This window comes from Aulostomus chinensis, chromosome 9 (assembly GCF_037954235.1).
Source record: "Aulostomus chinensis isolate RoL2024-O1b breed Wild chromosome 9, RoL_Achi_v1.0, whole genome shotgun sequence".
NCBI classification, from domain to species: Eukaryota; Metazoa; Chordata; class Actinopteri; order Syngnathiformes; family Aulostomidae; genus Aulostomus; species Aulostomus chinensis.
In genome coordinates this window covers 24,322,626-24,337,304 of record NC_141328.1, presented here as the reverse complement: position 1 = coordinate 24,337,304, position 14,679 = coordinate 24,322,626, and the positions used below count along the sequence as shown (strand labels likewise).

Below are 14,679 nucleotides of genomic sequence, written 5' to 3'. Positions count from 1 at the left end.
TTTTGTATATATTTGAATAAGAATAAGATGCGTGCATTTCTGCATTGGCAATGACACGCCAATTCGTATTTATAATATTTCCATTTTAGTCAAAGGTGACAGCTGCTTTTTGGTTTGACGGTTGTTGTTGTTTTTTTTCCTTTTATTTCCCTCGACGCTTTAACAAACCTGTTGCTGATTGGTCAAAATTTGACATCCATATCTCTCAACCAATTAGGACACAGGAGCCTTGTTGGTACGTTAAAGGAACACAGCTGTTTACAACCTGCACAAGAGGAATATACAACTGTTGTACGGCTCTTTGGCTGCAAACACAAGTACATACTAAATGAGAGTAAGTACTGAAACGGTGAGAGTGATGGAAAACGTTACGCTCGTGTAGTGTAATTGTTTCCTCAATATAGCCACTAGCCAGGGTTTGCTAGTTAGCAATGTAGCTAACGTAGCAGCGTACCGATGTTGATAAAGCCTTAATGGCCGATAGCAACTAATTTTTTTTTCAACTGGTAAGAGGCACCTTGTGCGGATTATCGACGACTACCATTTATTTTAAATTTATAAAGGTATTTCTTGCATGTGAAGGCTAGCGGTAGATGAATTTAGGGGAGCCAGCTGACCTTTCAGTGGGCGAGCTAGCAGCTTCTGTAGCTAAACGCAACTGCGACGACGTGTTTGGTGACCAGCTAGCAATGGTGCAAGGACGGGGGAGCGTCATCCAACCAGGTTAGGCAGATGCATGGGAACCTACACCACCACTAACACTCTCCTGGAATATTTTTTAAATTAAAAACGGTTACTCATAGTAAGCCGAGGCAACATTATATGTCATATAAAGATGCCTATTATTGCGCTTTTTTTTTCTGCAAACACAAGTTGAATATTAAAACTGTCCAAAACAGTCACGTAGGCCTGGGCATGGCCAATTTTCGATTTGATTACTTTGATGCCTCGACTGTTTTTAATTGTGCATCAAAGCCATCCACTTCTTGAAAATATACATATCTGCATAAACTCTAAATTACAATCCTTGTTTTTATTTCCTCTCGTATGCGCTTGTGTCTGCGATTGCGCCTAGTTAAGCTGGGCTAATATATAAAGAGAGTAAACCGGAAGACTTGGACATCTAGTTTTATCTTATATGTGAACATGCAGTCATATAAAGCACATGAAAGAGTATGATCCACATGATAGGGCTGCCATTTTGTGCTCCAAAGCTGTAGGTAAATGTTAAAATGCACCATCACACCCATTTGTAATAAATTAGCTCAGTAGAAGAATGATGGGACTGGTATTAGTGGTGGTAACAGGGGATTTAGGAAAAACCACAGTACTGAAATAGCATTGTTACAAGAAGTGGATCCTTTGTTAGCTGATTCAGGAAAACAGCTGATAGTCATGACTGATTTGTGCTTTCTAACATTCTGTTTTTGACCACAAGCATCAAATCAATACACTCTGCCATCTTCTTCCAACAGAGTGGCGCTCATCTGTAAATCAGAACACACCTTCTGCTCTGCACTGACCACTGAGATGGTAAGATGATGTGATAATTTACTCTTTGTCGCAGCGTTTTTTTTTAACATTTCATTTTAACTAACTAGATAATTCACCATTTAACATATGTTATAAAGGGAACGAACTCTCCATATTGCTGAAGGATGATGTTATAATAAATCAACAAAATGTTGATGCCTTCGAGTGTGTTTGAGTGGGAGAGTAAAATACATGTTGTAAAGGGAGAGAGAAAGATGTAAAATTATTGCTGCTGCATGTTCAAACCCAACACAGTCAAGGAAATAAGTAGGTTTAACCTTTTAAATATGTCGTCTGATGTGAACAATGCGCACAGCAAAATTTTCCATGGTGACAGATCTAAGCTGAAGAGACATTCGGTCAAACAGAAAATCTAAAAGCTGAAGGCTAAAGTCCCATGCAGCAGCTGCAGCTAGCGTTAGCAGTTCTCCTGGAAAGGAAGACTCATGGACTGTTTTGTTTCAGCTGAAGAAAAGCCCAAAATTGTGTGTCTTTTAAGGGAAGTAAGGCACTGTTGGGTACGATATATAAATTCCACGTACAGTTCCGATGAGAATAACACTCAACCCTAGAACACATATGGTTTGATTTGTGGGAACTGGCCAGTACCATTAAAACCTAAATGTAAAACTATCTCAAGACAGTAGAAGTACTGCACTTTTTTTTAAACTCCATATTTCCCATTATTTTGTTATAACTGTTAGTAAAGGTACAACAGTACGGAATCGTATTAGGGCCACCCATAAGAGAACAAAAATGAGAGGAGGTAGATTTTTGTATTTCATCTTGCACTTATATAACGTTGAGAATAAAGTCGACCTTTTGAGACTATAACAACCAGTGCATGTGACTGCTTCTACAAAATGCGGCGCAGGCAGTTAGATGAACTGGTGAAACGATACTTTACACTCGGCTTTAGTAACAAAGAAATACTCTCTTTTAGCTCTCAAACACACTGTAGTTATCAGTATTAGGACTTAGAAGGGACTGTGCCAAAAACTGCGAGTGTTCCGAACGATAAACCACACGAGCTTGGAAGAGAATTCGAGACATTCATTCAAGACATTATATCTCGACTTTTTTCTCGACATTGTATTTTGACTTCATTCTCGACATTTCAGCTTTTTTTTTTCTCGACATTTCGACTTTACTTGAAGTGCGGGATGAAAGAAAATCCACCTCCTCCTTTTTTTTTCTCATGGGCGGTCCTTATACTCTTCTGTACAACAGGATACATTTTCCTTGCCATGAAATTGCAAACAGAAATGTTTATGTAGTTGTTCTTTTGTTTTGTTTTTGTTTAGAAGTGCTTTTGCGGGTGGAAAGGAAAACGCATCATTTGTTGAACCATGTTTTGAATTAATGACTGTATTGTACTTCACAAAGTTAATAGATAAAGCAGGCAATTAAAACAGTTACGTGTGATTTTATTTATTTGTCAGTGTGAAGTGTGAGTAATTGGACTGCAAAGGTGTAGATGGATGTTAATTTGGTGCCGTTCAGCTGCAAAATGAGTTGGTTTCCTATCTTGACTTTCTTTTTCTGTATTTCCCTGTTATTAGGTGTGACAGCTGCTTAAGTCCTGTGTCAGACTTCCCTCACAGAACTGCATGCAAACTCTACAGAAGATGGAGGACTCGCCTCATTAGTACATCTCTAAATTTGGAGACAGTGAGGATATAGAGGAGGAGGGGGAGGAGATTTATCAAGAGGAAACTAATATGGAACCAGACACACCTAATTCATGTTATCCAGATCCTCATGAGCATCCTGCGAGAAACTGGGACTCTTTTGCCTGTCAGCACTGTGAGAGAAGTTTCACCAGCAAACAAGGCCTGGAACGACACATGCACATCCACCATGAGACAGATGCACAGAAGAGCGACGCATCTTCTGGTTCAAATTTAGGTCAGCAGCAGCAGGAGAATAAAAAGCCTTTGGATTCAGCAGGTTCAGTCGCACAACGTCACACTTCATCCCCCTCAAGCTTAAACGTTTCCATTTCGTCTGCTGGAGACCACGTTGCTCAGCCAGACAAACAGGGAGTACTACACAAGCGTCATGCTTGTAAGTACTGTGAAAAGAAATTCAGCACTCTAACCAGCAAGCGAGAGCATGAGCGCAGGATCCACATGCAACATCTGCAACTGACATGTGTAGAAAAGACTGAGCTGGCCCAGGAGAAAAACCCTCAGAGGATATTCATCGCAGCATCACAACAGGAAACGGAGCTTTGTGACGACACAGCACCTGCAGGTGTGCTAGAGAACGAAGGGGAGCAAAGAGAGCAATATATGTTAGATGTCTCCAGCAATATTTCAGAGAATCTCAGCTTTTACATCGATGGAAAAATAGTGTCAACAAGTAAAGTTAGCGGCTGTGAACCGGCTGAAATTCATTCTGGGTCTTCGACTTTAGTTGGACTCGACGCCCTAATTCTTGACCCAAACCAAATAAGCCAGGTTTTGAAATCAGATTCAGCTTCAGGCAAAGAGATACCTGGTCAAGGGCCTGCCAAGAGAAGAACTGCAACACCACCTCTGTTACCACAAATTAAAACAGAACTGGAGTCTGAGGTGGTTGTATCTTCTTCCTCATCATCACTCGTATCTTCTTTAATAGAAAAAACAGAGTCAACAGTTGTGCAGAAGAAAAGAACAACTGTGTTTCTATCCCCTAAGCTAAAGCAGCTCCTGGAGAAGCAGGATGGCCTTAAACCTACACTCGCCCTGGTAACAGATGGCCAGAAGCCTTGTTCACCTGTTTCTCTGTCTGGCCTGCCTGCTGGGACAGGAAGGTTTAAAAGAAGGACTGGATCTCCACAGCAAACCTCAACATCTAGTGAGGAAACGGCTACGCTTGATGCAGGCGACAGTGATGCTTCAAGTGTAGGACAGATAGAGACCCCGTATAGCTCCCCAGAGCTCCAAACAGCTAGTGAGAATGATAATGCATCTCAGTTTGTTGAGGAACCAGCAGTGGTTCCTGTTTTAACAGAGAACTGGCCTCCCATAACTGGTGGTAATTCCTGTAACCAGCAACCACTAGATCTCTCCAATGCAGTGAAAAGAAGTGAAGATGAAGCTCTAAATGATGCTGTGCTTGATTTAAGTTTGCAAAAAAAGACCCTAGATGAATCTGAGATGACATCAAATTTAGTGTTACAGGCTGTTTTACAGTCAGAAGGGAAATCAAACACCAGCATGGTGGACAAGGCTGTAATGAATATCGGAGAGCAAAATGTAACTCTGGGAAATCCTGAGACCCCTCTAGTCACAGACTTCACCATAGTTACAGGTTCTGAGATGGTGGATCCTGTGGGAGGAGGACTCGTTTATGGCCTTGCACTTCCTTCAAGTTCTCTGGCTCCCACACCTGGCTCTCTTACCCCTGTCCCTTTGCAGCCAGCGTCACCATGCACCATCGCTTTTGCTTCCCCAGCCTCACACGGTGTGCTCCCCACAGCTCCTTCGTTAATTACTGTTTTGGCTCCACCACCGCCTATTTCCAACTCTTCAAGCCAACCAATCCAAGTACTGGCTCCAAATATATCTCCTGAGCCCTTAGTTATTTGCACAGAAAATGGATTAAGTTCCTCAGAGTGTGATTTATCTGCTGCTTTTGCCACGACAAACTCTGCCAACCTCGTCACTCTCTCGCAGCCCCTTGACCCCACTCTGAATCTACCTGGCCATGTGTTTCTCACAGATCAAATTACTCTCAACCCCCCTTTAGTTGAATCTGTGCCTGTGTCACAGGTGCCATTTACACCCTCTGTAACTTTAAACGATTCCCTCATCAACTCTTACAACATCACGAGTAATACAGTGTTGATAGAGTGCACAATAGCTCTAGAAACCCCGGGGAGTGTTGTCCCTGCTGCCATTACCTTACAGGAAAACCCAGAGCCACCAGCACCTACGCAGATGGTTGTTAACCACATAGAGCAGCAACAGATTGTATCAGTGCCCAACCCGACAGCTGTTGACCCTACAGTGCTCATGTCCTCCATTGCAGAATCGGTGACCATGTCTACCACCACCTCAGTGATATCTGATTGTCCTTCTGTGGAGGAATCTCATCCTGATCCAGAACCAGTTGTTAAAGTGGAGACCCCAAATACAAAAGAAGAGGAACCTGCTAACAACTCTGTTCCCGTAGCTGATATTGCCACTAAAACCTCAACTTCCTCTGAGAAAACTGAAGAAGAAGAAGAATCCCCCAATAACACCTCTAGTGATGTACAACACCAGAGTTTTACCAAGAACTTCATCTGCAATGTTTGCCATAAGCTTTTCCATTCAATGAAAGAGCTAGGCCATCACGTGTCCGACCATGCTGACGAATGGCCCTACAAATGCGAGTTCTGCGTTCTGCTCTTTGACAAACCCTCTGCTTTGCTTGATCATCGAGCAAATCTCCACGGTGTTGACAAGACTTACGTTTGCAGCGCCTGCACTAAAGACTTCGTCTACCTTTGCAATCTGAAACAGCATCAGGAAGAATTGCATCCGAGTCAACAGTGTACATACACAGAGGAAGAAAAGGGAAAACTAAGACCTCAGAACTATAACAACTCCGTAAAAGTCAGCCCAGAACCCTCGGTGCCTGATGCTCTCGAAGAACCCAAGAAACTGGTGAAGAAAGAAGAGAATGAAGTCGATGTGGCTGCTGAGGAACTGTTTACATCTATAAAAGTCATGGCCTCAGATGGAGGCAAACTCAAAGGGCCTGATGTCCGTCTTGGCATTAACCAGCATTACCCCAGTTTCAAGCCTCCACCCTTTCCTTACCATAACAGATCGCCTGCTGGCTCTGTTGCTTCAGCTACTAACTTCACCACCCACAACATCCCACAAACCTTTACTACAGCTATCCGGTGCACCAAGTGTGGAAAGAGCTTTGACAACATGCCAGAGCTACACAAGCATATCCTGGCTTGTGCAAATGCAAGTGATAAAAGACGATACACGCCCAAGAAGAATCCCATCCCGCTACGCCATTTCGCAAAAACCCAAAATGGAGTGCTGTCAACGAGCAATCCGACGAATGAATCTAATACTTCAAACAGAGCCAGTCAGTCACACAGGTCCAAAACTAACGAGGAGTCAGCAGTGAAAGCGAAGTTCAAAGTGCTGACCAAAAGGAAGAAAAAGCTGGTCCAAAGGGTCATGCCACAGAGGAACAAGTCTATCTCTTCTTCAAATAAACCGTCACAGGGTGATGACCAGGAGGTGTTTGTCTGCCCCCACTGTAGCAGGGAGTTCACCATGCGCCGCAGCAGAACCAAACACATGGCAGTATGTCCGAAAAAAACTAAAGAAAAGAAAAGAAAGGAAGGGGGAGTCTCTGTGACCAAGGAAAACAATGGCCGCTTACATCGTGGGGTTTCTCACGTTGAAGAGAAACAAGCGTCACCTCAGCACAGAACCAGACTTCAAACGTCTACTAAAAGGCCCGCCATCCTGCCAGTGCAGACTGTCTTTTCAAACAAGAGAAGTAAAATAATCATAAAGGAGAGCACACAACCAAAAAATGAGACTCCCCATCTGAACGACCTTCCCATGGTTCGCACTTTCAACCCCTCCATGCGCCAGTACAGCAGAGTCCAGCATAGCGTTAAAGGGATCCCCATTAAAATCACCATAGTGAAACCACGTCAGACTGAACCACAGAAGGATGAGCTGCCTCCCTCTCCGGGCCGAGAAGACGCAACTGGAGCAGTTGCCAGCAGCTCTGAGCAAGGCGCCAAAGCTTGAAGATGAATCAGCAGCCCAACAGAGCATCATCAGGTAGGTCAAACGCATTCAAGTTAAAAGGACATTGACAAGTGATTCGATGCAAATTTATAGGGATGGTATTTGCTCATTTGTGCAGGTATTAGAGGTAGGAGGAGTGAATAAATGAAGTAGGCTTTAATAAACCAACCAGATAATGGTAAGTAATCTCATTTCTGTTGTGTTTTGTTCCTTTCAGGACTCTGATGTACGGGGGTGCCTTCAAATGAGGTAGAACTGCTTATCACACTGTAAATCCCATTGGCCCAGACTGCATTATACTGTACAATAAATGACTGACGTGAGGATGGGTAATAAAACGGACAACCGAGGACACTGCTGCGACTGGTCATGTTAAACTGAGCATTCAAATGATTTTTGTATTTGCTCAGAGTTTTGTAGATTCCTCCGTTTGCTAATCTTTCTGCCAACATATTGGATTTGCACTTTGAAGTTAGTCTGACTGCTACTTGTCACAAAACGTAAGGGAAATGGGAGGAACTGAGCCTCATCTCTGACTTGACGGGCTACTTAGAGAGGAAGGCAGGTGGCAATCATCGTCAGCATGCATTTGCACTTTTCCTTATCTGTTCTGTGTGGCCTTTTTTGTTTAAAGTAGTCTCTGCATGCTGTGAGCTTGTACTACAGCTACGTTTATTTTTGAAGGTTAAGGTTGATGGAATGGGGCCTTCAGCACCGAATGTGCTGTTTCTTTTTGACGTGAGAGGACAATAACAAACGTAATTACATGAAAGACATGTCCAAAGTAAATGAAAATGTGAAAAACTGTTTTGGAATCCTACGGTAGATACTTCGAGTACAGTAGTGTAACATTCGCTACAAGCTACCTTTCAAAATGTATGTTGAGGATACCAGCACTGTCTATTAGGGAAGTCAGTATTGTTATTGATGTGAATGTAACATTTGGTAGAATTAACGCTGCAGCCTTGGCAAATCAGAGCTGTAAATATTCTAGTTGGCCTGTTTACTGTCTGTTTGTCTGAAAGTGAACAGGTTTATGTGCCATCAGATGTTTATATGACAGGACTAAATGTGGCATACAGGTGAAAAAGAATAAATGTAATTAAGCGTTTACCACATGGCGGAAGACCTTAATATATTTATTTGAATGTCTGTTCAATTGTTAAAGAGAATACACAGATGAAGGGCTGCAAAATTAATGAAATTACATACTGCGAGTATGAAATAAAAGGAAGGAGTTGTGTGTCAAAATACAACTTCAGATTAAATCTTGTTGTGCTGCAGATAAACTGCAGCCTCCATGTCTTCTGCAGACTGAAGAAGTAATCTTTGTTTGACAGTGAGCCCACCAATATCATTCTTGTGGGATTTTCAATTAAAGTAAGAATAATGATGTAAAAGTTAACATTCCCTCAAATATTACAACTGCAATATCAGTCAAAATAATTCCTCTTCGATTTTTTTTCTTTTTAATTTTTTTCCCCCCGGAATTGTGCAGCCCTGGACTGATGGTGTGATAAAACATGCTTCCTAATGCAGCCAAATCATGATGGATTTTGAAGTAATGAATTCTCAAAGTATAGAAAAACTCTCCAGGTTGATGAAGCACTTGCGGCCCCAAACAAATTACTATGTATTATTCGGCAGAGTTTGGATGCATCTGTGCCACTCTTAGAATAACAAGAGCACATTTAGAGTCGATGCCGGGCTCAGCTGCATATCCTCCGAAAAACCAGAAACCTTTCCAATAGTCCACTTAGCTTTTAGGCTTCATTTTGCACCTGTCTCTTAAAATATTTGTCAAAAATATGTTGTTGTTTTTTTCCTGTTCAGTTACTACTAATTGTCATCTGTAGAATACGAGCACTTCATCAATGTTTAAATTCTGTGTAACGATTGTCTACAGTTTTCTGTGTCGTGTGTACAATGAAGTTCAAGGTATATAAATCACAAAAGGGTCGTGACGGACGGATCACGGGGTAATCTCTGCTGGATGTTTCTACTGAACTATGAAAATGACTGTTGCAGCTTGTAACTCATCTCAGACAGTGAGCGTAATGCATCGTGTCCCTTTGCTTGAAATGTTAACAAGCTACTAGGTTCAAGAACCAGCGCTATACAGGGTAGTTATTTCATTATGTTTCAAATTTAATTTGGTTGAATTAAATCTGTTACTTGAGAGCTTGACAATTGTCTGTATATGAGGATTGATTTTTTTTTTTTTTCTCAACATTTTTGCCTTTTCAGCCCTTGCTGGTAGTATTTCCCTCATTCACACGGACTGAAGTGTGTCGGGTGTACAGGACGGACTGTGAGACTGTTATTTAACTGTGAAAAGTGCTTTGAGCATTTCAAAGTGTAAAATGAGTCATGTATATTTATTGATAATTTAAAATCATGTCATACATCTCTGAATGGTTATGTTTGATTTGCACTAAATTTTTGTTTTTCCAGTGAGTGGTCAAAATAAACAGAGCGTTAAGATTACGTGTTTGTGTGGAGCTTTAAAGTAAAATTAATCAAAACTGTTTATATCCCTTTCATAGTCACGATTAAATACTGTTGCTGAAATTCGGCTCTTGTCGAGCTCAGTTTGAAGTGAGGGCTTGCAGGGAAACAAAGTGTCCACATGGCGGCGCACTTTCCTCACTTCAACCTCTGCAGCAGAGGAGCTGATGCTGGGATTTTGTAATACCACTGCATCTCAGAGATTCACTCCTACATTCTCTTTGAAAAAAACCCCACTTGATGTGAACATGTTTTTGTGCTATTTTCAACACATTCTGTCCACCAGAAATCTAACATGGACGTAGAACACTTTCTAGAGCTGCTGCCAGCCCGTGATCTGTAGTTATTTAAAATGAAGAATAAATATGGCGCACTTCCACCATCCTATTATCTCCCTTCTAGAACAGAGGTTATAAGGTTGGAAATGGCCAAAGGACAAACAAAACAATCCAGACATTAAAAGGCTGGCAAGTTATGTTTCACATTTTCTATTTTATGGTAGTCTGTCATATTTAAAAAAAAAAAACAACAACATAATATCGATGGTATTATGTTGACTACAACACCAGTACATCTGATCCTCTCGAAATTTAGAAGATTCAATTTAAACACTTGAGCTTCCTCAAAGTGTTGGACCTCAATCCAAATACGTCGGGTGTGTCAGTTCAATATCCGTGTAATTGTGCTCAATTTAGAGCCCAATCCAGTTCTGGATGTTTGCAGAGATTCAGGAGTTAAAAAAAAAAAGATTCCGCTATCAATACATCAGTACCCTCAACTGAAGCACTCTTGTCTGACTGCCTGCTGACATCAGCGATGGGCGTGTCTCTGTGGACTCAAATGCAGGGTCTCTGTGGCGGCGCCAAACAGTGTGTCTTTCCTGGCGCGGTGATGTTTAGCTGGTAGGTGGGGATCACTACAGGGCGTGACCTTGTTTCCTCCTTCCTCGTGTACAGCAACACGTCGGTGTCATTACTGGGCCCTTGGTTGTGTCTCTCAGGACTAGTTTGTGGTTCCTTTGGGCACATTACACATTCAGTATTGTAGGGTTGTGATCTGACGTTTTGGCCTCAGTGTCACAGTGGGCATTGACTTCTCCAGCTTATTCTTTTGTTTTATCTCAATAAGGACGGCTCTGTAGGACACAGCATGTTAGTTATGTGTCCTAACTCCAGATTCTGTGAGGCCAGGCGCCCTGCTCTACTGGCATGTCTGGCTTTACACTTAAAGTCACGGAGTGGTTGTTTACCGCAGATGCGATCCTGAGGAGGAGCATCATCATCTTGGTTTGACTCGGTCGTGACAGCTCTTTGAGGGATTTACTCAAAGAACCCGCAGTTGCATTCGCAGCCCACGTCTGAATGACCAAATTGTGATAAATTCACACAGAGTTAAGCGGTGTATCATAACTCTAAACAAGGCTACAGCTCCAACTGTCTGCAGGGGCTGGTCAAGGAGCTGGCTGGTGTCAGCACCCTCTCTGTCAAACATTAGCAGACAGAACTAATCTTTGCTGAGAGTTAATTGTTCATCACTGCAGCTCGGTGGGCATGAATTTAATTGGATTTTGGCAGTTATGCAGACTCTTTTATTTGTTACAGGGAAATATTAGAAGGGTCTAGGGGATGGTGGTTTTTTTTTTTTGTTTTTTTACGACTTGATATTACGCGAATGAGTTGGAGACCGTGACTGTGCTGTACATCAGCCTGGGATATTCACCCCCCTGTGTCATGGCTGTAGTAATAAAATGCAGATGCACATTACTTAGCAACAGCGGATAAAGTGAGCTGCTTTGGTCCGCTGCCGTTTCATCTTGTGTGGAGGATTGTGGCTCTATTTTCTCGTCGGTTAAGTTTATAAGTCCACTCCTCAGAACATTTTAGTGCTTTCCTGACAAATCAACACAGGGGATTTTTTTTTTCTTTTCTTTGATTGTTGGAACACATGAAACATCACTTGTAAAGCATATTTTTGAAACGGTGAAAGATGATAAAAAAAATGTCCTATCTGACAAAATTCAATATCTGGGAATAAGTTTCCAGCTCCCTGGTGTTTAAATCCAAACTGGCTGGCAGATGATTGAATTTCGGAGTTCTACCGGTGCCAGGTTACCTGCAACAACAAACCATCCTCAGTATAACATCTTCCGGAGCTCTCAGGCAGCAGTAATTTCAAACTGCAATGCTGTGTTTGCATGCTGCACACAGCTGCAGATCTGACTATTACCAACTGCATCTTCTCTGTCGCGTAGTTTTCACAGCCTCCTCTCTCTTCCTGTCGCTCTCTGCAGCTATTTCTGCCTCTGGATCTGTAAAGTGTTGGCAGCTGCCTTCTGCCTCTATTATTCAGCTCAACAGATTTATTAGTATTATTGGCAGAAGTGGTGGTTGTTTTGCAATTAAAAAAAAATCCCTTCAATTGCCTAGGAGGCCACGTGTACATGGACTGTGAACATGGCACCACCAAAATGTGTTTCTCCAAACCGCCAAAAATAATTCTTCCTGATCCGAACCATCTAGGGTAGCTTAATATTGATCTCTCTGATGAAAACACATCGCCTCATTGAATTTCAACAAAATATTATGACTTTTTTTTTTAAAAAGATAACCACCATTGTATCGAAAATAGGTCAGGATGATTTCCGGGAGTCGGAATCTTTTCACTAGACTCAAGGAAGCTGATTGATTTTTTTGCCTGCATGTCCATAAACATCGCTCACAGCTTATCCTGCCAATGACCTAGAACAGTCTCTACAGTTTGATACAGATTCCCTCCAAAAGTTGATCTCTTGTTATAAACTTAATCAAAATTCATCCATCCATCCATTGTCTTCTGCTTATCCTGTTAAGGGTCGCGGGGGGGGGGGGGGGGGCTGGAGCCTATCCCAGCAGCCGTCGGGTGAGAGGTGGGGTTCCCCCTGGACAGGTCACCAGTCCATCACAGGGCCAACACATACAGACAGACAACGATTCACACTCACAGTCACCCCTACAGTCAATTTAGAGTATCAATCAGCCTCGTCCTCTCTTGATGTCTTTGGACTGTGGGAGGAAGCTGGAGTACCAGAGAGAACCCACGCAGGAACAGGGAGAACATGGAGACTCACACAGAAAGATCCTGTGCTGGAGCCGGGACTGGAACCTGGAACCTTCTTGCTGTGAGGCGACAGTGCTGACCACTGCACCACTAAACAAAATCCATGCAATAGTTTTTGAGATATCCTGCTAACAAACAGGATGGAGTGTTATTGCCTTTGTATGATGGTTGCTCGTTCATACCTCTATTTGAAGAGTGCTCTGTGCTATTTTTCTCCTGCCCTCCTCCTCTCTCCTTCAGAGCTGACTGGTCGAGGCAGATGGCCGCTCAGCTCAAGCCTGGTTGTGTTCGTGACTGTGCCAAGCACTATCTCGGCATGGTTTACATCTCATCTTTATGAAAAATGTCCTGAGATAACATCTGTTATGAGTCGGTGCCTTAGAAATCAAATTAAGTTGAATCTCAGCCCACTGAGCCACTGCTCTAATGGAAAGTAATTAGAGTTGAAAGAATAAAACGTGTATCCATTGATTTTAAGTTATTATCTTAGATGAAGGGGAGTACAGTAGCTGTACTCATGTGATGTAGATTCAAAAAACTACTTCTACAAAAAAAAGTAACCCCCTTACATGTACTCCAGTTCTCTTAAGTGTATTTGTAAAACTGTTTTGATCCTACCATTGTGGCCTGGAGTTTATGTCCATCTCTTACCTTCTTTTTCAAGTTATTTTCATCATAGTGACGTGAAATGTGAAGTAACAGTGTCAGAGGAATCATATATTTTCCCACCCAGGTGCCCTCCCCCCCCTCACTGGTGCTGCTCGTTCAGGTCCGTGTGACATCGTGTGGATTTTGTCATTTAATGAACTAAACATTTTCTTTCTTCTCCTGTTTAGTTGTCAACAGAACCTCTTCAAATACAATACTCTTTATCGAGTTAAATATAAATAAAACTCAAATATTTGAACATGGCTCAGTGTCAGATCTCCTAACCCAGCGACTTTCGCAACAGCTTACGTAAGATTGAGTTCAAAGGAAAGCCAAACTTGTCTCTGGCTTTGTCAAGGTAGCAGCCCCTCCAAGCAGCCCTGCGTGGAAGCAATAATACCAACAGGATATGGGGATGAAGTACTTTTGTACAAGTGGCTTCTTCCCTTTCTGCACACTATTCATGTGGCAGCAGAACAGACATGTTAATGAGGGCATTAATAAAGGATGCGGATCAATTTTTAATGATGCACCGGCCCCTTTTGTTTGAAAATGAATTTTATGTCCGTGGTTGAGTTTTCCGCTCTGAGAAGGACCGCTTGTGTGCTATTTTTTTTTTTTTCTCAGCACAGGCAAAGTGCTGCAGAAAACCCACATCCACCTGAATGTGTGAGTGAGAGGATCAGCCTTCTCTCGTCTATTCTCGGAGGATAATCTTGACGTAGGGACGTCAGGGGAGAAAGAGGGAGAAGGAAATAATGAAGTTTATCATCCTGAAGGAAAGCGGGGTCGGACCCATGGATGAGACTCATCACACAATCCTGTAGATGTGACCACACTGATTGTTACTTGACTGTAAAGTATATACATGCTGTCGAATTCACCCTGGAGTGGCCGTAGAGAGAGAGAAGGACTCATTTTGACGCCAAAAGATTCAACTTGTTCTCACGATTTAGTATATATTTAGTATATATAGTAAAATAACTTAGTTATATCTCTTGGCCATTAGATAACAACATTAAAGGAACAAGTTATATCTCGTGGCTTAAATAACTTAATAAAGGCATTAAGTTGGACTTGTGGCCTCAAGTCAACTGACAAGATATAACTTGTTCCATTGTGTCACCTTTTTAAT

At 42.2% G+C, this 14,679-nt stretch overlaps 1 protein-coding gene across 1 annotated transcript; it reads left to right on the top strand.

Moving 5' to 3' along the window:
* Positions 1 to 203: 203 nt before the first annotated feature.
* On the top strand, positions 204 to 9,779 carry prdm2a (PR domain containing 2, with ZNF domain a). Its single transcript, XM_086214431.1, has 4 exons — positions 204 to 334; positions 1,476 to 1,533; positions 3,096 to 7,325; positions 7,510 to 9,779. The coding sequence occupies exon 3, from the start codon at positions 3,255 to 3,257 to the stop codon at positions 7,290 to 7,292; it is 4,038 nt and encodes a 1,345-aa protein (XP_086070557.1). The 5' UTR covers positions 204 to 334; positions 1,476 to 1,533; positions 3,096 to 3,254; the 3' UTR covers positions 7,293 to 7,325; positions 7,510 to 9,779.
* The last annotated feature ends 4,900 nt before the right edge of the window (positions 9,780 to 14,679 follow it).